At 41.1% G+C, this 22,933-nt stretch overlaps 1 protein-coding gene across 7 annotated transcripts; it reads right to left on the bottom strand.

Annotated features, from left to right (window-relative positions):
• Positions 1-910: 910 nt before the first annotated feature.
• Positions 911-22,891, bottom strand: cert1 (ceramide transporter 1). Of its 7 annotated transcripts, none has more exons than XM_028578226.1 (19): positions 22,299-22,891; positions 22,093-22,212; positions 21,754-21,888; positions 18,660-18,776; positions 10,557-10,664; positions 10,123-10,261; positions 9,280-9,366; positions 8,979-9,136; positions 7,137-7,229; positions 6,874-6,960; positions 6,539-6,631; positions 6,075-6,152; positions 5,266-5,361; positions 4,814-4,946; positions 4,646-4,716; positions 4,405-4,533; positions 4,070-4,199; positions 2,803-2,940; positions 911-2,585 (listed from the first exon to the last, which is right to left on the bottom strand). In XM_028578226.1, exons 2-18 carry the CDS (start codon positions 22,180-22,182, stop codon positions 2,813-2,815), a joined length of 1,872 nt encoding a protein of 623 aa, XP_028434027.1. In that variant the 5' UTR covers positions 22,183-22,212; positions 22,299-22,891; the 3' UTR covers positions 911-2,585; positions 2,803-2,812. The 7 variants fall into 7 exon arrangements, with proteins under 7 accessions (XP_028434027.1, XP_028434028.1, XP_028434029.1 ...); XM_028578227.1 differs by having other exon boundaries at positions 22,684-22,891; XM_028578228.1 differs by having other exon boundaries at positions 22,093-22,193; positions 22,684-22,891.
• Between the last annotated feature and the right edge of the window lie 42 nt (positions 22,892-22,933).

Raw genomic sequence — 22,933 nt, 5'->3', positions numbered from 1 at the left:
AAGACGGGCTGGTCTCAGTATTTTCCAATCTGCTCAGTTACTGGGATTTTCACCCACAACCATTTCTAGGGATTACAAAGAATGGTCTGAAAAAGGAAAAACATCCATTATGCTTGCAGTCTTGGGGGGCGAAAATGCTTTGTTGATGCTAGAGGTCAGAGGAGAATGGGCTGAGTGATTCCAGCTGATAGAAGATCAACTTTGACTCAAATAACCACTCGTTACAACCGAGGTATTCAGCAAAGCATTTGTGAAGCCACAACACGCACAACCTTGAGGTGGATGGGCTACACCAGCAGAAGACCCCACCTGGTACCACTCATCTCCACTAAAAATAGAAAAATTAGGCTACAATTTGCATGAGCACACCAAAATTGGACAGTTGAAGACGGTATAAATGTTGCCTGGTCTGATGAGTCTCAATTTCTGTTGAGACATTCAGATGGTAGAGCCAGAATTTGGCGTAAACAGAATGAGAACATGTACCGTCATGCCTTGTTACCACTGGGCAGGCTGGTGGTGGTGATGTAATGGTGGGAGGGATGTTTTTTCGGCACACTTTAGGCCCCTTACTACCAATTGGGCATCGTTTAAATGCCACAGCCTACCTGAGCATAGTTTCTGACCATGTCCAGCCCTTTATGACCACCATGTACCCATCCTCTGATGGCTACTTCCAGCAGGATAATGCACCATGTCACAAAGCTCAAATTGGTTTCTTGAACATGACAATGAGTTCACTGTACTAAAAGGCAGTTCTGAAGGCGAAAGGGGGGTCAAACACAGTATTAGTAGGGTGTTCCTAATAATCCTTTAGGTGAGTGTATATACACACAGATTTTCTTTTTTTTTTGGAAGAAATGACCCTTACCTTCCCAGCAGTGCCACTAAAACAGTACACTGCACTTGCTTCTGTGTAACAATTTTAATTTACAGAACATTGTCAAATTGCATTACATTTAGTGCAAATAATAACACTTCTAATGTACAACTTAGAAATATACAAAGTGTGTAAATTACTGACAAAATATCAAAATTAAAAACACTAAATGCATTCTTCCGCTGACATCGCTCGTAGATCTAGCTCTTGTAATCATCAGCAAAACAATTATCCAGATCCTTCCTAACCTCTGACCCCTTAGACCGAAAATCGGATGGTAAATTTTCAACCATGCAGATCTACAGATTACAAAACTCCCAACTTTTGATGCCATCAAACACAATCTAGGGTAAATTTCAATTTTGAGGTAAGATGATGTGAAATGCTGACCCTTTGTATCGCCCATTCCTCACCCGCCCCCACCCGCCTGCTTATTTTCAGTGTTGATAAATGCACATCTGGTGGCTGAACAGTTTAAGGTAACCAAACCAGGATTTTTAGGATTCATCCTGGTGTCTAAGGCATTCTGGGGGTAGTTTATCAGTCAAAGGGCAGGAGGCCACTGCACTGTAGTGTGGCATGTGAAATGTAATGTAGAGTATGACTAAAAAACGTCTAGGGTGTAGATGATATCCTACTCTACATTTTACAACTTAAACCTTATGCTGCACAATAGCAGCGGGACTAATTTACAAACCTGACACAAAATGTATCCACTTGTCTCTCAATGAAAGAGAGGAATCTGTACATCAGACACTATGGCTGGCCATTTGAAAATATCTGCCGTAAACCGTGTGTTACGTGGAGGTTCAAGACAATAGGCCGCAACTTAGCATCTACTGACCACCGTCAACTACATCATTGATATCTAATTATTGATCATCGCTTTAACCATGTCAAAATATTGTCGCGACATGACTTTAGACTTCGCAAATGCTCTTTATCTCCCACTCCAGGTTTCCTTGGCCCATTACTGTAATCAAATTCAAGCATTTAACAGTCAATTCACATTTTGCACATTGATAAACTAACTGAAAACGTATTCTGTTTTCTCTGTACAATGCATTGTGTCCCTGGTGCTCTCTGAAAGTTACCTCATAACAATCAAGAAATATAAAGATTTCAAAGCTTTAGGCTCTGGCCCCCCATCAAACTGCAAAGAGAGTCATCACTAGAGGGACAGGAGAAGGCAAGAAAAAGACACACACACCTCATCAATGCTTTTCCTGTCAATATCTACTTTCCTCTCTCATGGTAGTTACTTTAGCAGCAGCAGCAACACAAGTAGCTGTAATACTAGTGATTAAAGCAAATCCAAAAAAGAGTCAAGAAGTATATAATCATAAGAAATGTACAAAACAATTTACAAAAAAAAGAAGCAAATAATCGGTAACAACAATTCGAAAACCACTGAAAAAAACTCTTGAATTTACATCCAAATGTACCCATGACCAACAGGTGGCGTTGAGCCATGACAATGCGGCTGGGATGACAACTACTGATCGATTAAAGCCGTAAAACCAGTCTCTTCTACAAGCAGGTGTCCCCCGTAGGCCGTCCTGGATGATATAGTGTCCTGCATGTAGTAGTTTGTAGTAGTTTAACATTCTAATTGACAAATGAATGGGTCATGTAGTCTTTGACAGCCGATTAAAGGCTGAACAATGTAGTCTCTCCAGTGGGACAACCTTGGCCCACCGCAAGCCTGAAACAAAAAGGAAGATGACAAGTCAATATCCCGGAAATTAAACTGAAATAATAACAGATTCTGTACATTTGCTGGCTTTCTCATTGTTCAAAATTACATATAAAAAGCACCAGTCAATAGATATACCATCCATTTGCAGTGTAATGAATGTTCTACCTATCAGTTTAGTTGCTCGCTCCGTTGTAAAACAAGATGTGTCTGGGTTACTGGTTACCTCTTTGCGTTCAGAAGAGGATGGGCTTCCCAGCAGTTTTCTCCTGGACGTAGGAGGTGAAGCGCTTGAGGAACTTGGGATACTCTCTCTTGGCCACTGCTCTGAGGACTGAGGCTGGAGCCCAGCCTCCTGGGTTTACTGCAGCCACACAGACATAAACCATCAGGTTAAGTGTGTCTACGTGCTAATATATGATAAAACTTGTAGTCATACACCCACAGTGTAACAGTGTACATATGTGTCGTACACAAACAGAGGTCTAGGGTGCCATCTAGTGGTGAGGATGTAATGCTATTTAATTCTTTTTTTTTTTTTTTTTTTTTTTTTTTTTTTTTTTTTTAAAAAGGAACTTCCATGACCTGCTTGGCTTCTCTAACAATAAACTGGCTCAGGATTCCTTCTGCAGCAATGCTTTATGTTACAATAAACTCGTCTAAAGGAAGTCAGGGGAGAAGCTGTGCAAGTCTGGACAGACAACTCAAAGACACAAGCACTTAGGCAGTCTAACTCTTGTGCCAGCTAAGAGCTATACAAAGGCCAATTAGCAGATATATTGGCTGAAATAAGGTTGTTCTGAATAAAAAAAAAAAAAAAAAAAAGTGATACAAACAATAGCAACTCAGTTGCATTATTATTCAAAGAAAAACAAAAAACGAGCCAGATACAGGCAGTTTTCTGACAGCATTAAAACTAAATTGACACAAGAGATTGCTACAATGGGTCCATATACATTAGATCTACTAAATCCCCTTGTTTTCTTTTAAGCCCTTATGTGACCTGTGGCTATTTTTTGACGGTTAAAACAGATCGCAAGTCAAAAAAAACATCCACCTCAAGTAAACATTTAAGCCGTATTTATTTAGGCTGATGGGACAGTTGAGCTCCTGAGGTCTTTTCTGCTGGCCTTAGAAAGTTATTCAAAAACACAATATATCTTTACCATTATGCCAGTGCATTAGCCTGAATATCAGATAGTCTAGTATTAAGCGATATCATTAATGCTTTCTTTAATCTCTCCCCTGTAGTTTAGATAATTCAGTAGGTTTGAATTATATATTAGTATGGACTGTCTGTAGACAAGAAATAACATTTTGACCCAAATTGATTAAGGACTCAGCTTAACAGCATATCATCTTTTTGAGGTATGTATAGGTGGAGTGTAGCTAGACTGATGATGATGATGATGATGATAATAGAGAGGCTTTGTTATCTTGCTTAGGGCATATGCACTGATATCAAAACCTTATTAGGCTGGAGAGGCACTTACCATTGGCAACGTAGGTGATCTTACAAAGGATGTTGTCTCTGCTGATCTCTTTATCACCCTCTGGTGGGCTGACCAGCGTTTGGCAGATCATAGCAACATTGATTTTGGCACGAACGCACCTGTTTGTGGGCTGGAAGTAGAACAAAAATGTAAATGAAAACAATCTCACTGTAGCTAATTTGACAGTAACTAGGATTAAGAGGTCTTAAACTATTCTTTCTACCATTTACTGATAAATGGGCCCCACAAAAAAGTCTTGTTTGACTAAGGGGTGTTCTCATAGATTGCACTCGCTTTACTGCATGATAGTAACCGGTGTAATGTAGTAATCTTACAAGGGCATTGTCGTGGTCAACAGAGAAGTTGCAGACCAGCCATGTGTCAGGATCATTTTCGTTTGTTGCCAAGATCTTCCTGATGGCTGACAGATAGAGCACGTCTCTCTGAGAGGCAGGCCACACTCTCTGAAACACAACCGGAGGCATTCAGCTGGCAATCAAACCGGCTGCAGAATGTCACTGATCAAACGTGCAATGTGTTTCAGCAACATCGAAAACCACCGAGAAGTCAATTCACCTTGTGAGTCTGGTAAACGATGACGGCATTATCAGAGAGAGTTTCCACAACGTTAAAATTCTCAATGGTGGCTGAGGGAGGGAAGGAGAGTTTGCTCGGGTCACGGCATTAAAACTGAGAAAGTCAAACAGTGTTGATATGATGGGGACTTGTGAAATAGTGACTTACTCTCCCAGTCCATTCGGACAGCCGTGTCCCAGAAGTAGTGGCAGACCTCGTGTCCCGTCACCCCCTTCACAGAATGCGTAGCTTTGAGAGGATCCAGCACAATACCGTTCTCCTCGACTTCTCTCCTGTACACCTGTCACACAATGTGCAGAGCGTTAGACAAAACAAATATAAAGTTATATCTTTACAATAAACGTATACCCAAAATCATTGCAAAATAAATCTTGAAGGATCCTCCAATTCCACCAGTGGCTGATAACCTGGGTTGATTTTTTTTCCCTTTCATAAAGTACTGAATACTTATTTGAAGGATTCGCCTCCGCTAGCTGATAAATGTGTTACCAGTGCTTCTACTGCAACCGCAGGACTTTTCAAAAAGTGCAAAACTCAAATATTCACAGCTAGGAATCGAGGGAAATGATTCATAAGCAGCTTCTCTGCTCTGTACTCACCTTCATCTCTCCTTCTTCTATTACCAGCTGCCAGTTGGCATCTCCGCCCACATCCTGAAGAGAGTAAGTCATATGATTCTGCACCATCTCCTCCACCTAAGAGACGGACAGGTATTGATTAAATGAACGTTAGAAAGTGACACAGTTTGGGGAGAAGAAGAATACATTGTACTAGGGAAGCTATGCTCAGGTTTAATGATTTGTTGTCTGGAGCAATCAACGCACCTGGCACCTGTGTTTGTGTATTTTATTACAGAGGTTTTTGATAAGATCATAAAAAAGGAAAACAGTAAAAATTTCCCTCTCAGAATCTTAGGAATTCTTTAAGCAAATACATTAGCCACATACAGGACAACACACTTGATCCTGCTTGGGGGTGTTATTCAACATCCCAACAATGCATTAAGAACACAGCGTATAGCCAGACATGCCTGCTCATGCTGTGGAAGACCGAGTGATGTGAGGAGAGGAGCTTTCACTGGATTCCAGTCATGCAGCACTACATTCACATTTTCCTTTCAGTGGTATGACGACAACCGTTTTGTGATGAAGACAACCTCCAGGAATTTTGTCCAGTCAGGTTTTTTTTTTGTCTTAGTGCATCAAATAATACTATAAAGGCTTTGGAGTAAAAACCTACTATAACATGCTACACAAAGCACAAGAAACATTTGTGAAATCCTGGAGAGGCTGGTTAGTAGACATTCTCATGCATCTGCTCATCATCTGCTCATGCTCTGCGGTGGAAAGCAGTAGGCGTTTGAATCCTCCTGCAGATACAGGTGCTTGCTGTTGACCAAATACAGTACCTGAGGGCTGAATCTGTGAATGTCATCTGAAGCACTGACAAGCTCAACGGAGGAGAGGGAAGAAGAAGGGCTATGGGGCTGTACAGCAGAGAGGAAGATTGAAACAGAAGGGAATAAGGAACAAAACAGAAAAAAGGCACCCTGCAGCAGTCACAAGTACGCAATCACAACCTGTTCAAGAAGCATTTCATAGGAAGATGTTATATAAGCGCGCACATGATTGCAGTAAGCACTGATTCTCGGTGTGAACAGATTAAGGTGAAGCATGGACACATTACGAGAAGCACACAAGCTACAGTTGGAGACCTTTATAGACAGGACACACTGGTTGTAAGATGACCACGCTGTAGACTGGAGGAACGATGACAGATTGCAAACAGTAGCAACCGATAGCCTTAAATTAGAACGAAGCGGAACAGAAACAAGATGTACATTAAAGAGAAACTAAGAAATGTGTTGAGCACCTTGGTGGCAAATCTGTGTGTACCGATGGTGGAGTAGATGTCTCCTGGAGGAACCAGAGCTCGACGAGGTATCCTGACCTTCTCCGACTGGCACTGAGGGGGAGTTTGGTGAGAGAGAAGAAGATTAAGAAGATGGGACAGAGAAAGGCAACATCCTTGTGTATACTGTATGCTTCAGTTCATTTGTATTTGTTTTAAATGCGTTTCCTAGAGAGAAAGATGCTAAAGTCGGGGACAGGAGAGATTCAATGTGCCTTCTAGACTCTATGTAATTGCTTTATGCATCCAAACTGGACAGGACATTTTGATTGAGCAAGTTTAGATGTCCATCACACCTGCTCCTCTATCTTGTCCTGTCTGTCCAGTGCGGCTTCCACCGCGTCAAAGAACTCATCCTCATTGATCAGACTGTTGGGCCCCTCCTGTGGAAAGTAAATGTCAGCAATATAAGAATCCTGTGAGAACAGCCCGAAAAAATTACAGAATGATAAAAATGCACAAGCTGGGAGACATGAGGAAAAGTCAGGAAATCATTCTGATGTGGTCCATCCAGCTGTTTCTAATCTATTTTTTTTTTTTAAATCCAATATCATCTTGCCTCGTAGTCTGGGCCTCCGTAGTGCGACTTTTTCTTCATTTCGTACATAGCAGACTTGTAGGCATCTTCTACCCTCCTCCTCTTCTCGAGCTCCTGAACACACAGAGAGAGCAGTGAAGTGTTGCTAGAGCAACTGTATTAAACAATTAATAACAGTGACAGCATGCAAATAGAAAACGCCCATTAACACATCTGTGCTGCATTTAAAAAGAGATCTGCTGATTCTTCAAAATTTAGACAAACAAACAGAATTAAGTGTTAGAGAGTCAGAAAACTCTCCGCCCCAGTGACAATACTCCTTTCATCTGATTACAGTAGATAATAAGTCACAACGAAAGAGGAAGAAAAGAGAGGTCGAAAACAACAGGGCAGACCCACCACATCATTCAGCTGTGTGCGCTCTCAAACAGGTTTTACCTAATGTCTCAGTCCCTGCCAGAGGCCAATAAACACACTTCATTCTTGTCTCTGTGAGAACAAATTAATCAATATACAATAAAATGTACTATGTAGACTGAAACCACCCACTCAACAATATTCCACTAGCAAACTAAAGCAAGTGTGGCCACAAGCATACTAAAAACAATAGCGTTCTCTCAGAAATACTTAATTGGAGAGAAACTAGACAGAAAGAGACAATGAAACTAAAACTGTACACCGTTGTGTGGACAAGCTTGTCGAAAAACAACAGGAGGTGATCCTGCTGTCAGCTGTGTGTAACTACTAGACAGAAAGGCAAACCAAGACCTACTTTAAAGAAGAGGCTGCAAGTCTGTAGAGGTATCCATCTCTGAGTCTGGAATTTGAGCTGCTCTGTCCTCTTTTGTAGCGAAGGCTTCCACAAATTGCACCATGAAGTCTTAGCAGTCATTTTTCTAATTCACTCTCAATTTGTACGAGTCGGAGCGGGCCTGTTTTGTTCCTTTTGAGAGTGTGTTCTGCACGATTTATATTTCCCTACTCCACATCCGCAGCTACACTTCACACACATAACCGAACACCGATAAGATTGAGGTAGTTTCACTAGAGCAGTCTGCCTAACTGAAAGCATTTCCCGGCTTTTGTTTTTAGGGTTGGGCAGCACACCTTCCCACACACACACAGAAAAAAACTGGTTTGACAACTTCAACTAAACTGATCAAGATGTAAGAATGAGGTGCTCTTTAGAGCACACCTTTAAAAGACACAGGCAGCTCTCTAGATAAAGCAAAATCAATGACTGGAAGAGTGATATGGGAACTCCAACCACCACAAAAAACTAAACTATCGAATAACAAAAGGGTTAAAGCTCATTATAGGCAACAAGTGCATTTGTGCTTCTGGTTTCAGAGCCAACGGGACGATCCAAACTACAAACTCGACGCTGCGCTTCCTTAGGTCCAGAGCAATACACCTGCCACAGAAACATTGGTGAAATACACTCCAAGAGCAGACTGTACCATTAAGGCAAGGTGGTAAGGGTATGGCACGGTATTAATATCCAAATAGATGCCGGTAAACCGCTACAGACGGCTTGCACAATTTGCAACGGTGTTCCTGTAGGATATCCTCTTGTGTCATTGACTCTAGGGAAATGAAGAAGACAACTTTGGTTGTAATATATGGCAAAGGTATCCATTTCCATATAGACACCGGTAGCCTGCTGCAGACGGCTTGCCGCTGACTTCAGCGGTCGTACAACAGTGTGCTACTGCATGTGGCGTCTTTTGCGCACAGCGTGCTGCCATCTTGTGCATCATGTGGGTCGGACAACTGGATGGAATCCGGACCTACTCAAGATGTTATTAGCACACTGTGAGTGACATTTATTTGAATCGCTGTATGTAGAGCGCAAAACCATACCTTGTCCAGTCTCTTCTGCCAGCTGTCCTCTTGTTTGACCATCAGTTCGATGCAGTGGGACAACGTAGAGAGGATGCCTGCTGTGGTGGCCTTAAAGGTGATGGCCTCACCCTTGAAGTCTACTCCATTCATACATTTGGGACTGGCAGGGGGGCACACTGGCACAGGCAGAAACAAAGAAATAACTTGTTCAGAAATTCTTTCTTACTTTCTAGCTTTATTTTAAGGCCAAGCAACCAATTCTTTTTTTTCAAAGATACTTTGAAATAAAGCAATGGTCTGCATCTGCAGGTAAACTTACATTTCTCTTTACTGCCATTGTTGTTGTGATTATATTCGCCATTGGGTCTTGTAGTGGTAGGAAAGTCATCTTCGTCCTCCTCTAGTACTGGTAAGAAAGCAAAAGCAATCTGTATTTACCATCTGTCCAGCTAACCAAATTATAAATGGCATAAATACCTAAACCTGGACATACAGATAATAGAGTATAGTTTAACATGTTCAAACCTATTCAACATGTATAGTTACACCTCCAGAGTTGATACTTTTTCTTAATTGGACAATTGTTTAACACGCAATACTACATTTCTAGCAAAAGCATCATTCAGATTAAACTTCATGTTTGTTTAACCTACATTATCACACCTGCAAACTCAGAAGGGCTGAAAAAGGTGGCCCCTAAAAAAGGCACCAAAATCCGCATTGCTATTCGGTCCGGTAGATAACGGTCGTTAAGGCACCGGTGCCGTATTAGCACCGGGTCTCGGACCCCCAAAATAAAAACTCTTTGGATCCACACGATTCACGTGGATTACATTTTCCCATTCAAAATGGTGATTTTCGCCGAAAAGCGACAAGTTTGCAGGTATGCATTATAGAGCAAGTTTAATATGAAAGTGATTTTGAAGACCGCCAACAAAGTGCATTGTAAGTGGATATTGACTTTTGTTTCCTTTCTTAATCGAGTCTTACCAACAACTCTCCTTCAACTCTCATAGTGCATGAACCAAGTAAAGCCCCATCTTTAAATTAATTGGTAAAACTGAACTGAATTAATGAAATAATTAATTAAAATCTAACCTATTTAAAATGAATCTCTGACACAATACAAGCTCCATAAAAGTGTATTTATGGGACAGGTTACCTTTGTCTCTCTGAAATTCATCTTTGGAGACAACGTCCGCACAGGTGTCAAAGTATTTCTGCAGGGTGTCCACTTGTCTGCACAGAATGTCCCGGAAGGTTTCCATTTCTGCTAGCTTCTCACGTAACCTGTGCCCTTTCTGAGCAGAGAGAAACAGAAGTAAAGAGACACAATCAAGAGCTGTCAGGGGAAAGACGATTGATGTCAGTTCTCCATTTTAACCAAAAGGCAAGGCCCTCACAACAAAAAAATATTTCTTACAACTACAGATCTAGCCTTTAGCTTGTATTTTCATAAGGTGCTTTTATATATGTGGCCGAAGTTGAAATGTGTGTAGATGCAACTATTTCAGAAAGGGCAGCAAGGGACTGAGAATTTGACATGATCCGATAGGGCCAAACATTGTCATACTCTCAGGCGATCATGTTGTTTACCTTGAAGGAGGATGTGGATGTGGCAGACAAGGCACTGGCTGCTGATGTGAGAGACAACATGGAACCATGACGCCTGAGACTGGTTTCTGAACCATAACCAGACTCTGCCTGAAATCCGGAGGGAGAGGGATCAAAGGAAAAAGAGAATAAAATGAGGGAAAGAGAAAGTATGATATGGATGATAAGAGAGGAAAAGGAACATCAGATCACTGTGTGAACAAAACACATTAAACAATCACAATTTTTTTTACAGATCATAAAAAAACAGGACAGAGAGAGATCAATTCTTGCAGTCAGCAGCACTGAGTAATGCTGTGTTCAACCAGAGCAGGGCCTACACATACACAGACAAACAGTCAGCTAAAAGGACTGGGGCTGACAAACAGACACATGAGCTATCAACCCTGCCAGTAGACCTGGTACTAGGTGGTTGAGGAACAGTGGAAATAAATTACACTGCATCCCAGAGTTGGGAGATCTAGGCTTGACTGTGACTTTCTGGAGGAAAATACCATTGTACCTTTCAGTATATACAGTAGACTGTACATGGTTTTATAAAACAGATACTACTACTGTATGGCCTGGCATTAGGGAGGGAGAGAGGGAGTGGCAGTGACTGCATTTGTTCCATTTAACAGCCAACTTATGACTGGGTGATGCCAGGGCCTGCCAACACAGCAAAGTGACATAATTTTATTATACATAGTGTAAGGGTATGCAAACCAAGCCAACCAAAGCAAAATATTCTTGTTTGTTGCAGCTGTTGACTGTTATCCACTACATTAGAGAGAGACAGCAAAATTCATGACCTAACATTAGAATCCCATGCTTAAATTCATACCTTTACTCACCCAGTGAGGAGCTAGTGCGACAGGCTAAAGTCTGAAATTCTTTTACATATGAATCAGGATCCGAACATGCTTGTGGTAGGTTTTATAGGGCTGTCCTCGACTAAAGAAATGCTTAGTTGTCCATAGGGCTGGGAAAAAAATCGATTTGATTTAAAAATCGAGTTGGTAGGTCAAATCGACTCATATTTTCAAAAAATCGATTTTTTTTCAGTCCAAATACAGTATAAATAATTTGGATGTTTAACAATCTTTGTTGCACACTGCACAGTGACTTTTCAGTTGGAGAAAGGGTTTGCCTTTGCAATTTTGTTTATGTTGATGCACTTTAATTAAATACAATAAATATATATTTTTAAAATATATTTACAGTTCAGTTATTTTGTTTTAAATGGAAGGGGGTAAAAATCAAATCGAAAATCAAGTTTTTTTTTTATTATATATTTTTTTAGGAAAAAAACAACAACAAAAAAAAAAAAAAAAAAAAATTGCCCAGCTCTAGTTGTCCAACACCCACATTATTTTGTCTACTAGTTGGTTTAAATCGACAGATCTGTAAAAAATTTGTTTCTCCACAAAGAATAATGCAAAAGTAGGGATAAGGGCTGTTTTTTTTAGGCAGTTTGCAGATTATCTGTATCAGCGTTTCATTTGCCTGATAACCGATAAAGTTAAATAACTTAAAAAGTGCACAACGTTGGCGCCGCTACAGCTCTATGTCTGTCCCTCTGCTTCAGTTTCACTTACCACTGAGTCTGACATAATGTCCCACCCACAACACTAGCTGATTATCTTTTACGGTGCATTATGTTGAAAGTTTTTAACATAATAAGCATCTAAACAAAGTTTTGGGTTGCATTTTGTAACATTCGAAAATCTTAATTTTGATTTAAAGATTTTCATTTTCACTGTAAATGCATATTGCTTCCAAATATTGGTTATGCTGAGGTATGGTCATGGCCTTTGGGAGTAGTTTCCTCTTGATTATTAAACTAACAAGAGACTGTAAGCTAATCCTGTTTACTTATCGGCATACAGAGGTATTTCTTGAGTGCAGTGAGCAAACTGAGGAGGATATCAGGTGACAAACATGCACACATACAGCCCTCTGCCAGAGGAGCTTACAATGACTACCACAGGGTGAACAATGTAAGAGATTTGACACTGAATACTGGTTAAACAGATAGTGGCAGACTGTTACAGACCAGGGGCCCGTTTCAGGAAGGAGGTTTAATAAACTCTGAGGCCCTGTTTACATGTACATGGTTATTTTGAATTTCCCTTCGTTTGTGCCCTTTGTTTACACGCAAATGGAGAATTTGCCTCAGAATTTGCCTCAGAAAACGAGTCTTTCTAAAACCTCCGGCCAGAGTGGAGATTTTGGAAAACCTCATTTGCACGTTTGCATGTAAACTAAGACAAACGGAGGTTTAGGCAGCCGAGGAAGTGAGGAAGAGAAGAGAGGAAGTGATTCGTTGCTGTTGTTGCTATTTTCGGGATTCTGATTGGCTAACATGGGCTTGAGCTTCTTGTTACACTGCCACCTACAGGTTTGGCATGCTCTTGACGGCGTTGACGGCATATATACACGGGTACGTGTAAACAAACACTTTTCTGAAACAGGCAGCTGTGCACGATGTCATTTTTGAAAACGGAGAGGTTGAAATGTCCGTTTATGAAAATAGTCGGCCACGTGTAAACATAGCATGAGTCTAACCCTGAACTCTGAGTTGATTTAGCCTGAGATGGGAAACTGAGTTTTTGGTTCCAGCACAGCTGATTTGAGTTGGTTCAATCAATCAATCAATCAATCAATCAATCAATCAGGTTCACTCACAGTTAAGCACGTGCACCACCACAATAAAAAGGCAGCATGAATGGAGCCTTGATACTACGATTCACCATGGTAACAACCACAAACAAACTGGGCGGTGGAAATACTTTTGAACATGTATTTAGTTAAAAAAGCAACACAGCGGCGCTTGCAAAAAAGAGAGCATTTGCGTGGGATAAAATTGCTGCCAGAGTAAATGCGTACATTCCAATATGGTGTATTAATATATTTAATCATAAGTATAATATTACTGGTGAAATGGTATTGAACCTATAATTTATTTCATTTAGGTGCAATCCTGCGGGTTAAAAAGTCCTAGGCCTACTAATCCCATTCTGAGGCTTCAGCACCATCATTAACAGAATTATAATTCATAATTTTTTATTTCAAAAAGGGTTTACATCATTCACCTGCAATACTGTGGAACTCCTTTTTAATGGCTCTTACTGGTTTGTGTCCAGGGAACACTACAAAAATGTTTAAAAAAACGTTTGAGAGCGAGTCACACTCTTCTGACGGCGCTTTGCTATACAGTGGCTTTACTAATAGTCACTAAACCTGCTCTCTGAAACAGACCCCAGGCCAACAGAAAATAATATGTCAATATTTGCTGTTAAAGGGTAGGTTTATTTTTTTTCCAGTTCAAATGGAGGTCAACGATTGTTGACACTTTGACTTGTAGTCTGCAGAGTAATTTTGTAATACCTACAGTGCAATAGGAACTTTATTTCTTAATGCACACATACAATAGTCTGATTTAAACTATATCACCCTCAGTGTTACCACAAGATATGTTTTCTGCTACAACATATCAAGTCCTCAAACAAACAGCCTACATTTCAACAGCTGAGAATGTCAGTTGGGTAAATTAACATTTGACAAAAAGTGCAACGGACGAAAAATTTGTCTTGCTACCTTTCCACAAAAAGGATCTGATTCCTTTGACCAGATTGACATTTTGCACAGGCTACGGAAATCATTGTTATCGTATTGCTGGTGTGGGCGTAGACCAGGGGGCAAAGCAATATAGAAGACCAATCTGTGACTACTCCAGAGACTGCCATCTCATGCTGTATGACACAGCCATGCAAATTAAAAACCCACTCATAAACAAAAACAATAAATGGCATCTTGTGCCCACGGCTTTGTGATGGTAATGAGATGAGTGTACAGCAAGTGACCATAGCAACGACTGAGTACTTCTACACATCTGAGCATATTGCTGTTTGGGAAATTACCTAAGTCATTAAAAATGCTGGTAGCACATAGCCAAGCTTCATTTCTAAAAAAATAAAATAAAAATAAAAACGTAGGGACTGATGTCTTTCAATGAGTTCAATTCTCAAGATAGCCCATAAGCAAAAAAACTGCATGCATGCAAATAAAAAATAATGTATGCCGTGCACTGCATGGAGGAAGGCAAAGATGAGCCATGTCTATCATTCATATCACAACACTGACATACTAACTAAAGACTTCAGTGATGAGTGACATTAAGCAAGCAGTATGCCAACATGCTATAAGCCCACCATTCGGCCATTCCAACACCCAAAGCAGAGCAGGACACTGCTGCAGTCCCGACGGTTTGCTGGCCCCAACATGGCCCAGACGCTGCCTCAACTCTTCTGACAATTCAGAGGCTTAAATCCAGTATTCCTGTTTCTCTGGACACACCTCACTGAGGAACAAAAGGGAAGAGGAGGAGGTGGAGAAAAAAACTCAGCTTAGCTCATCAAGTAAAAGAAAGCAGCTTTAAGAGAGGTAAAGGAGGAAGAGGAAAAAGTCATTTTCTTCATAGCGGTCAGGGGAGTGGCAGACACTAGCTGCTCCGTGAAGCAGAAGAGACGGACTGAGCCAATAAGACGAGTCTTGAAATGCCTCGGCAGAGTGAAGCAGGTCTGCTTTCAGTCAGGTCTTCCGCAGACACACAAATGGACTCAAAGACATACATCAACAGACCACACACCCGGATATGCGAAACCTTTTTATCTTGTCCGTGTTTATGTCCAGCATCCATCACTGAGCAAGCAACCGTGACTGTGTGTGTTTGCATGTAAGAGACAGAGCAAGAGAGGGATAAAAATGAAGAGTGCATGCATATATGCATAAGAGAGAGAGAGAGAGAGAGAGAGAGAGAGAGAGAGAGAGAGAGAGAGAGAGAGAGAGAGAGAGAGAGAGAGAGAGAGAGAGAGAGAGAGAGAGAGATGGAGAGAGAGATAGAGAGAGAGAGATAGATAGAGAGATGGGGGGGAGAGAGAGAGAGAGAGAGAGAGATAGATAGATAGAGAGAGAGATGGGGGAGAGAGAGAGAGAGAGAGAGAGAGAGAGAGAGAGAGAGAGAGATTGAACAACATATATCTGGATCTTCTGCCTGACTCTACTTTTATCCTTTCTTATTCTGATAACTGATATTTACTGATGATTGTGAAAGCCTGATCTGGACCAATAGTGTTCTGACTGTGCCAACAACCAGCCCTATCTCCCCTCTAAATCTTACAGAATGGAATAGTCTTCTCAGTATAATCAAGAGTTTTGTGTCCCTCTTGATTTTTGTTGCTGTGAGAACGGGCGATAAAAAAAAAATGCATTATTCATCAAGAGCTGCACTTAACGTCCCCAACACTTTTCCACCACCAACACACACCCACACATAAAAACATAAAATTAACCTGCACAAAAACAGTTTTTTTTCCCCTGTACAATACCTAACCTAATTTGGTGATATTAATATGCCAATGGTGGTGGTTATTTGCTGTTGCAAAGTGGCTTATACAAGGCATTTAAAAGCAGTAATCATGACCAGTTTGACCCATATTAAAGCACAATTATAGTAGTTAGATAATTACATAAACCCAGCTCTAGCAAATTATGAGTGTATGAAATTGGCACAAAAAAAAGTAACCCTCAAAAAGTGGTTTTAAAAAGTGAAGTGTTACACAATTTGTATCTAAAGTAAATGTGCAGAGCTTCAACAAAGAAGGCCATTTGGGAATAAGGTACGCTTCACGGTTGCATGCCCTCTTGAGAAAATAAATGTAAACCAGAATGCAAGTGGTGAACATTGAATGTAAGTCCTTCTTTGTCCAGTTGGGAGCAGTGCAGACACACTCACCGATCACTGTAATCACTGTGTTCTGGAGGCGCTGCGACCCCCGCGAGCAATTGCTGCCATTAAAGTCAATGTTTGATAGTCCACCAGCCCAGAAGCGTGCGCGAAGCTGATCTCCTCTCCGCTCCGCTAAAGATACGTGCCAGGTCTATTTTCACGCGAGCAGCGGGCCGTTCAGACAGACGGACAGGAAGTTAAACAGCCAGACTATCCAGTCAATTTACCAACCCCCCGCCCCCCCGCCCAATATCGTTTATGTCTCCTTTACAACACCACGGATGAGATATTCATCTTGGAGGAAAAACATAATACGACATCACAGATCTCACAGACAACACCAGAAAAGAGAAGGCATGGAGTTTAATTGCAGGGGTGGAAGGTAGATACTAGCTCCATAAACACGCGATTGTTCTGTAAAGTACTTTTAGAGACAAGAAAATCTGCGAGTCGGGCAGCAAGACGCTCCGCCTCTGAGATGCTCCCGGTGTGGTATGGCGCGTTGCGGAGGATGGAATAAAACCGCAACGCAGTACAGAGTAAGGCAGGTGCTGCATTAGGCTTACTGAGGTTACTGTAGGTCACAATCCAGACATGACCCTGAAATACTCTCACACCATCGTTAATGGACTGGAGACCTGCGGTCGCTCACACTCAATTGCCAACACCCAGTAGCACTAACAAAACCACCCACAGCACCATTTGGTGGAGAAGCAGGCCTAATGAGAAGTCACAGGATAGTGATTGTTTTTTTGTTTTTTTATTTTATTTTAAAAAAGGTCCCATGACATGGTGCTCTTTGGATGCTTTCATATAGGCCTTAGTGACCCCCTAATACGGTATCTGGAGTCTCTTTCCCGAAATTCATCCATGGTGCAAAATTACAGCCACTAGAGCCAGTCCCACAATGAGCTTTCCTTAGTATGTGCCATTTCTGTGTCTGTAGCTATTGAGGAGGAGAGAGGCAGAGCAGGATACCCAGGGCTCTGTTTACACCTATCGCCATTTCTAGCCACTGGGGGACCATAGGCAGGCTGGGGGAACGCATATTAAATGTTAAAAAACCGCAAAGTGAAATTTTCATGCCATGGGACCTTTAAGGGTGGAACACTTGCTTACGTGTTTTCTTGTGGAAAACGTAAGCAAGGAACATTACATAATTCACATTAATTGTGCTCTGGTAAAATAATCAAGTCAGAAATTAAGTGGGGACAAAGGGCAAAAATCGCCACCAAGATTTTGAAAAATGTATTTTATATTTACCAGTTTATTATTAAGCCATTATTTCATTTTCAATCAATTCCTTTAATTTCCATTTCCGTCTGTAAAATACACTCACACACTAATAACGCAGTTACGTATAAACGCACTGATAATAGCAATAGTATGCTTTTGATTTACTCATGTTGGCACAAGGTGGTAATTAATGTATGTATTTTTTTTAGACAGTTTTTTTCCCCCCACCAAAATAGCCAAATTACACACCTTATAGAACTTTAATTCACCAGATTTAACTGTAGTACAAACACACTGGCTGATATTAACCAAGTTTATGTACCTTCTGTGGAGCCGAACACTGTATAAGCATATCAATGAAATCTAAATAAAACTAAACAAATGGTTTATTAATATTTAGAGCATACTAACTCAAACTAAACTAACTACAACAGCTGGTTTTGGACAGATCAAGGCATTAAATGTTGCACAGAACTTCACTCGTAAGCCATGACAACATATGTGTGCTTTGCACACTTTATGCACGTTTATGTTAACTTGATGTCATTGCAGAGTGAGCAGCTGCCTGGCATCTGATAACAGGGGATACCCCCACCCCACCCCCTCACTCCACAGATTCCTCACATAGAATACCAGGGGTGAAGGCCTGTGTCTGTGTGTGTCCAAATCCCTGTCCTGCCACACCCAGCTCACTGAACAAAAAAGATAACCGTCTGTTCTGAAAATCACCATGACCCAAAATTGAACCTAAATACCTGAAAGCAATGCAGCAAAGCACTGTTCAGTGGGCGATAAGGTAAGCCAAAAAATAAGTCAAATATTTATTGTAGCCTAAGAAACTGGCACGATATGGAATAAGAACATTTGTTCTCATTCTTGACAAACCCCTAAGCCCAACCGGAACTGGATTCAGGCACACACTGAGCATCTTTAGTATTCAGTTATTTATCAGGGTAATGCAACCGGCTTGCTTGCATTTCGGCAAAATTCCCATGAGTAACTTTATCACAAGGTGCAAAAAGGAGTCAGCGAGAAAGACCCAGATAATCTATGAAGACAGAGAAACTCGTTCCACTCACCTTGTGCAGCTCTATTGACTCAATCCACTGGAGTCGGTGCTCGGGATCTTCAGCTCGGATGTACCAAACGCTGTCGTTGACGCTGATGTCAAAACGACACTCGTCAAACTCATGAGGCTACAAAAGAGAGAAGAGAGAGCTTATTCATAGGCAGAGCACATGTATCATGTCAGGAAACACAATCACCAAAATTAAATATCTGTATTTGAAACCAAAACACAAAATCTCAATGTAACATTTCACTTCAATCGAATATTTGAGGGATCAGAGCAAAATCCCACTATAATGCCTGTGAGTAGGGCTGGGCGATATATCGATATTATATAGATATCGTGATATGAGACTAGATATCGTCTTAGATTTTGGATATCGTAATATCGTGATATGACCATAAGTGTCTTTTCCTGGTTTTAAAGGCTGCATTACAGTAAAGTGATGTTGTAACTGTTCTATTATTTGCCTTTACCCACTTAGTCATTATATCCAAATTACTGATGATTATTTATCAAAAATCTAAGTGTGAAGATATTTTGTATAGATATATATAACCTGTTTATTATTTATTCATTTGATTTTGCAACTGTTCACTGAAATAGTCTGTTTCTATGAAACTACTTGTGACATGTTATATTTGGCTTTGACTTTGACTGAACTGCTCTCAGTTTGTGGAAAAGAAATATCGGGATATATATCGTATATCGATATTCAGCCAAAATATATTGGGATATGACTTTTGGTCCATATCGCCCAGCCCTACCTGTGAGGTCTGTTTATGACACTGACGGACTAGCGATGACACATTGTGGACACACATGGATTCCATCAGTCTTAGAAAAGCCTCTGCCACACAATAAACAGGAATTTTAATTAGAAACTGATGTCTTCTGTCTGCAGGCGCAACCCTAAACGACTGCAGCAGAGCTGTGCAAAAAACAGATATTCTTTCAGCATGCCTTTCGCCTGAACCTGGTTCGTCATAACTTTTCCTTCAACTATTAGGCCAAATCTTTCAACTATTTCACTCCCCCATTCTACAATGCACCCCACCCAGCTCCAACCACTAGGCACCTTAACACGTGTACCAAAGAATTCCCGTTTCCTCTGAGATTGGAATTTGACCACTGCACTCAGCTGAAGAGAGCTCTGTTCTGCAAAGGCTCCTAATAAGAAATACGACACAGTGGACTCAAATCTCTTTCCCGTTTTGCTCCTTACTAGAACCAAGACCACAGCTGCTCGGTCAGCTGACATAACATCATGTTGCCCAAGTTTGATTAGATTTGCTGAATGACGCTCATGTGCTGGTTTCTTCACTGCCGCGGACAACAGCAACATACACTACAACTCAGAACACACGGTCTTTACACTTTAACACTAATAATACATTTCATAAGCTGCATATCTGGGATGCTGACAGGGTTGAGTGTTTTTCTCTGACCCTTAAAATGCTTTCTATTACAGTCAAAGACAAGCTCAGAGCAAAAGGTTTCCCCTCAGGGACAGAGGTAAGATCAGAAATGCCCTCCAGCTTCTTAATTTCAGCATAAAAGGAGGGGTGTGCAATAGTAAGCTCAAGTGCATCCAGCCATCATGCTATTACTGGTTAGAGAATTCCAGTCTATCTTACTGTGCTGTATCAGACACGGCCCATAAACCTCTGCTTTACAACCCAGTTTATATATCTTTCTTTCTGCCTGGAACAATCTCCTTCCCCTTGCGTAAGCACTACTGAATATCCTTAGGGCAATGGCTTTTTTTTTGTGTGTATAAGACTGTGGCATCTTCAGTGTTAGAAAATAGAAGATTATCATTTAAACACTGATTACCTCCTCACAAAAGAGGCATCTAAGATCCAAGGTTTTTCTTCTATGGTTGCCTGTAAACTAGTGTGTTAGAATTTTTTTTTTTTGCATTTTAATTAAAATCATTTTTTACACTTGTTATTTATGCCCGACACCCCTCCTGGAGTATAGACCGTCGACAAGGGAATATAAACACAAGTTTGCTTTGTACAAAAATACATAATTGACAGGAAAACACTAATGCACTGACAAGCGTTTAATCTGATGCAAATTTTGGATAATGGATCTGGGCCTATGATAGGAATTTCCAGACAGTTACATTTCCTGCACATTTTGCTTCAGTATGAGGAAAGCCTAGTGTGTTTGCAGACACACAGTGTGTAACCGACTGATATTAGGCAAGAAGAGAGGCAGAGGCATGTTTCTGCATTCCTGAGTCCTCATACCATGGTCTCCCTGAGACAGCACTGGCTTTATTTAGGAAGAGGGGAGAGGCACTAAGAAGTGACAGTGTGGGTCATACTACTCTAATTATTAGTGAGCATGTGTGATTAAACTGTGTACACTCTTGCTGTAGTTAGCCTGCTATAACACAATTACAAAATGCTCTGAATGTCTTGTGGAATTCCATTCATGTCTGCACAAACAAGAATTGGCATAATGCTCACTCAAATGACTCAACTATCCATAATCTCGTGTGGTGGTTTTAATCCAGTTTTGAGTCATATAATCCTATTGCACAAATCACAGTAAAACCATTTGTTTGGCCTCTGTACTTGATAACGGTATGCTGAGAAAGAACAGTGAATATTTAACCAGGGTGTGGGGTTATCTCACCAATAATAGGGCCTGCATCGGGAGAATACAGGTCTGATCTCTGGAGTGTGTGGTCAAAACTATCTTTTTAACAGTAGGGAACACCAATTTCAAATAGCTGATGCCATAACTGCCATGGAGGAATAGGCACGAGAGGGTTCTCAAAATACTGCTGGAGCAAGAACGCCTCGGTCTGCTAACAGCCTCATTACTAGTTAATGTTTACCTTTCTATCTTTGACAACATGGATTGGAGGAATTAAAGTTCAACTCCATGCTAATGACAGGGTGGACAGGATCAAAACATTGAGACCTGCCAGAGAGGTAACCCTACTCCCAAGAGTACTGACGCAGAAAATTAGACCTTTCATGGTCGCCCATCTTATGAGCCCTTTTTCATGAAATGTTGGACAGGTGCTAAGATCATTCTTATTTCTCTTTGAGTAAAGGACAGCAGCAGAGTGATGTTACACTTACTGTGATAACAGCCTTGCTGAGGCATAAAGACCCTCTGCAGCCGTATTCCCGTTCATCCTCCGACTTGTAGTAGCTCAAAGTATTGTTTTTCAACACGACCCATCGGTCCTGCCACCCGTGGATGTAATTAGTCCACTGTAAACACACACAAGATGTACAAGAAAACAGTTAGCTGAACTATGCATGGACGATGTGTAACGTTATGCTGGAATTAATTCAGCTGTTGCAGCTCATTAGTAATGCTCACAGACTAGTAGTGTGTGATCAAGGCACCTAAACAAGAAGTTATTTCTGTAGCATAAAACACTGTAATATTCAAACTGGTTTAGCGTTACCTACCTTGCTTAAGACGCCTCCGAACTCCACAGGCTTCCCGGATTCCGGATCCACATCCTCATCGGAACCGGACGATGAACTCTTTTCGGACATTTAAATCCAAGCTTTAAAGACAAGGTGAACCTAAATTTATTGACAGAACCACGTAGTTAGCTGCCCGCTAGCTGCTGAATTAGCTAGTTATAAATTCAAACGCGTCACAGACAAACCTGCTGACAGCTTCTTAAACTTAGACTTAACGTCAGGGAAATATGTTACCGTTAATTAGCTAGCTAGGCATTAACTGAGCGCATCAAACATAATCCGAATAGCGTAATTAATCTTCCGTCGGTTGACAAACCCAGCTAGCTTGTTTTGACGCAAGCTATTCTGGAGGTGAGTCTCAACTTCTCGGTTTTGCGGGCTTTGTTTTGAAACTGGCGTCGAATACTAATGAGACTAGCTAGTTAGCTAGCGCTAGCTGTCAAACCACGCCACTTGCTAACATTAACTTAACTAGCAACTTGTGACTGTTGTCGTTAACTATTTTAGCTGCAGTCGATAAGCTACTCAAAAGAGTGATCAATAAGGGAGGCCTTCGTGTTAACCCTGTACCTCAACTTCACGCTACAAATGTGGAGCAACGGTCTGTGTGGCTGCTGTAGTTCCGCAGTTTAGTTAGCTAGTAGAGGACTGACCATGGGACTGACTATAGCTTGTCTTCTTTCAGGTCGGGGGAGGCGCTGCAGCCACGCTTTACTGTGTACAGAGAGCGGCGTCAAGTTATAAATTATAAGTCATGGAGACTCAATCACAGTGACACCGGAAGTCACACACATTTGCCTTCACATTAAAATAATTACTT

The sequence above is a fragment of the Perca flavescens genome, chromosome 5, assembly GCF_004354835.1.
Source record: "Perca flavescens isolate YP-PL-M2 chromosome 5, PFLA_1.0, whole genome shotgun sequence".
NCBI classification, from domain to species: domain Eukaryota; kingdom Metazoa; phylum Chordata; class Actinopteri; order Perciformes; family Percidae; genus Perca; species Perca flavescens.
This window is presented reverse-complemented; position numbering and strand designations above follow the sequence as displayed.

Excerpts from the sequence above, each read along its gene's own strand:
- cert1 (XM_028578226.1), bottom strand. The coding sequence starts at position 22,182 with ATGTCCGAAAAGAGTTCATCGTCCGGTTCCGATGAGGATGTGGATCCG. Across the intron at positions 18,777-21,753 it reads TCAGCAAGGCTGTTATCACA|CCTCATGAGTTTGACGAGTG; the intron begins GTAAGTGTAACA and ends TCTCTTTTGTAG. Across the intron at positions 4,200-4,404 it reads TTGACCACGACAATGCCCTT|CCCACAAACAGGTGCGTTCG; the intron begins GTAAGATTACTA and ends TTCTACTTCCAG.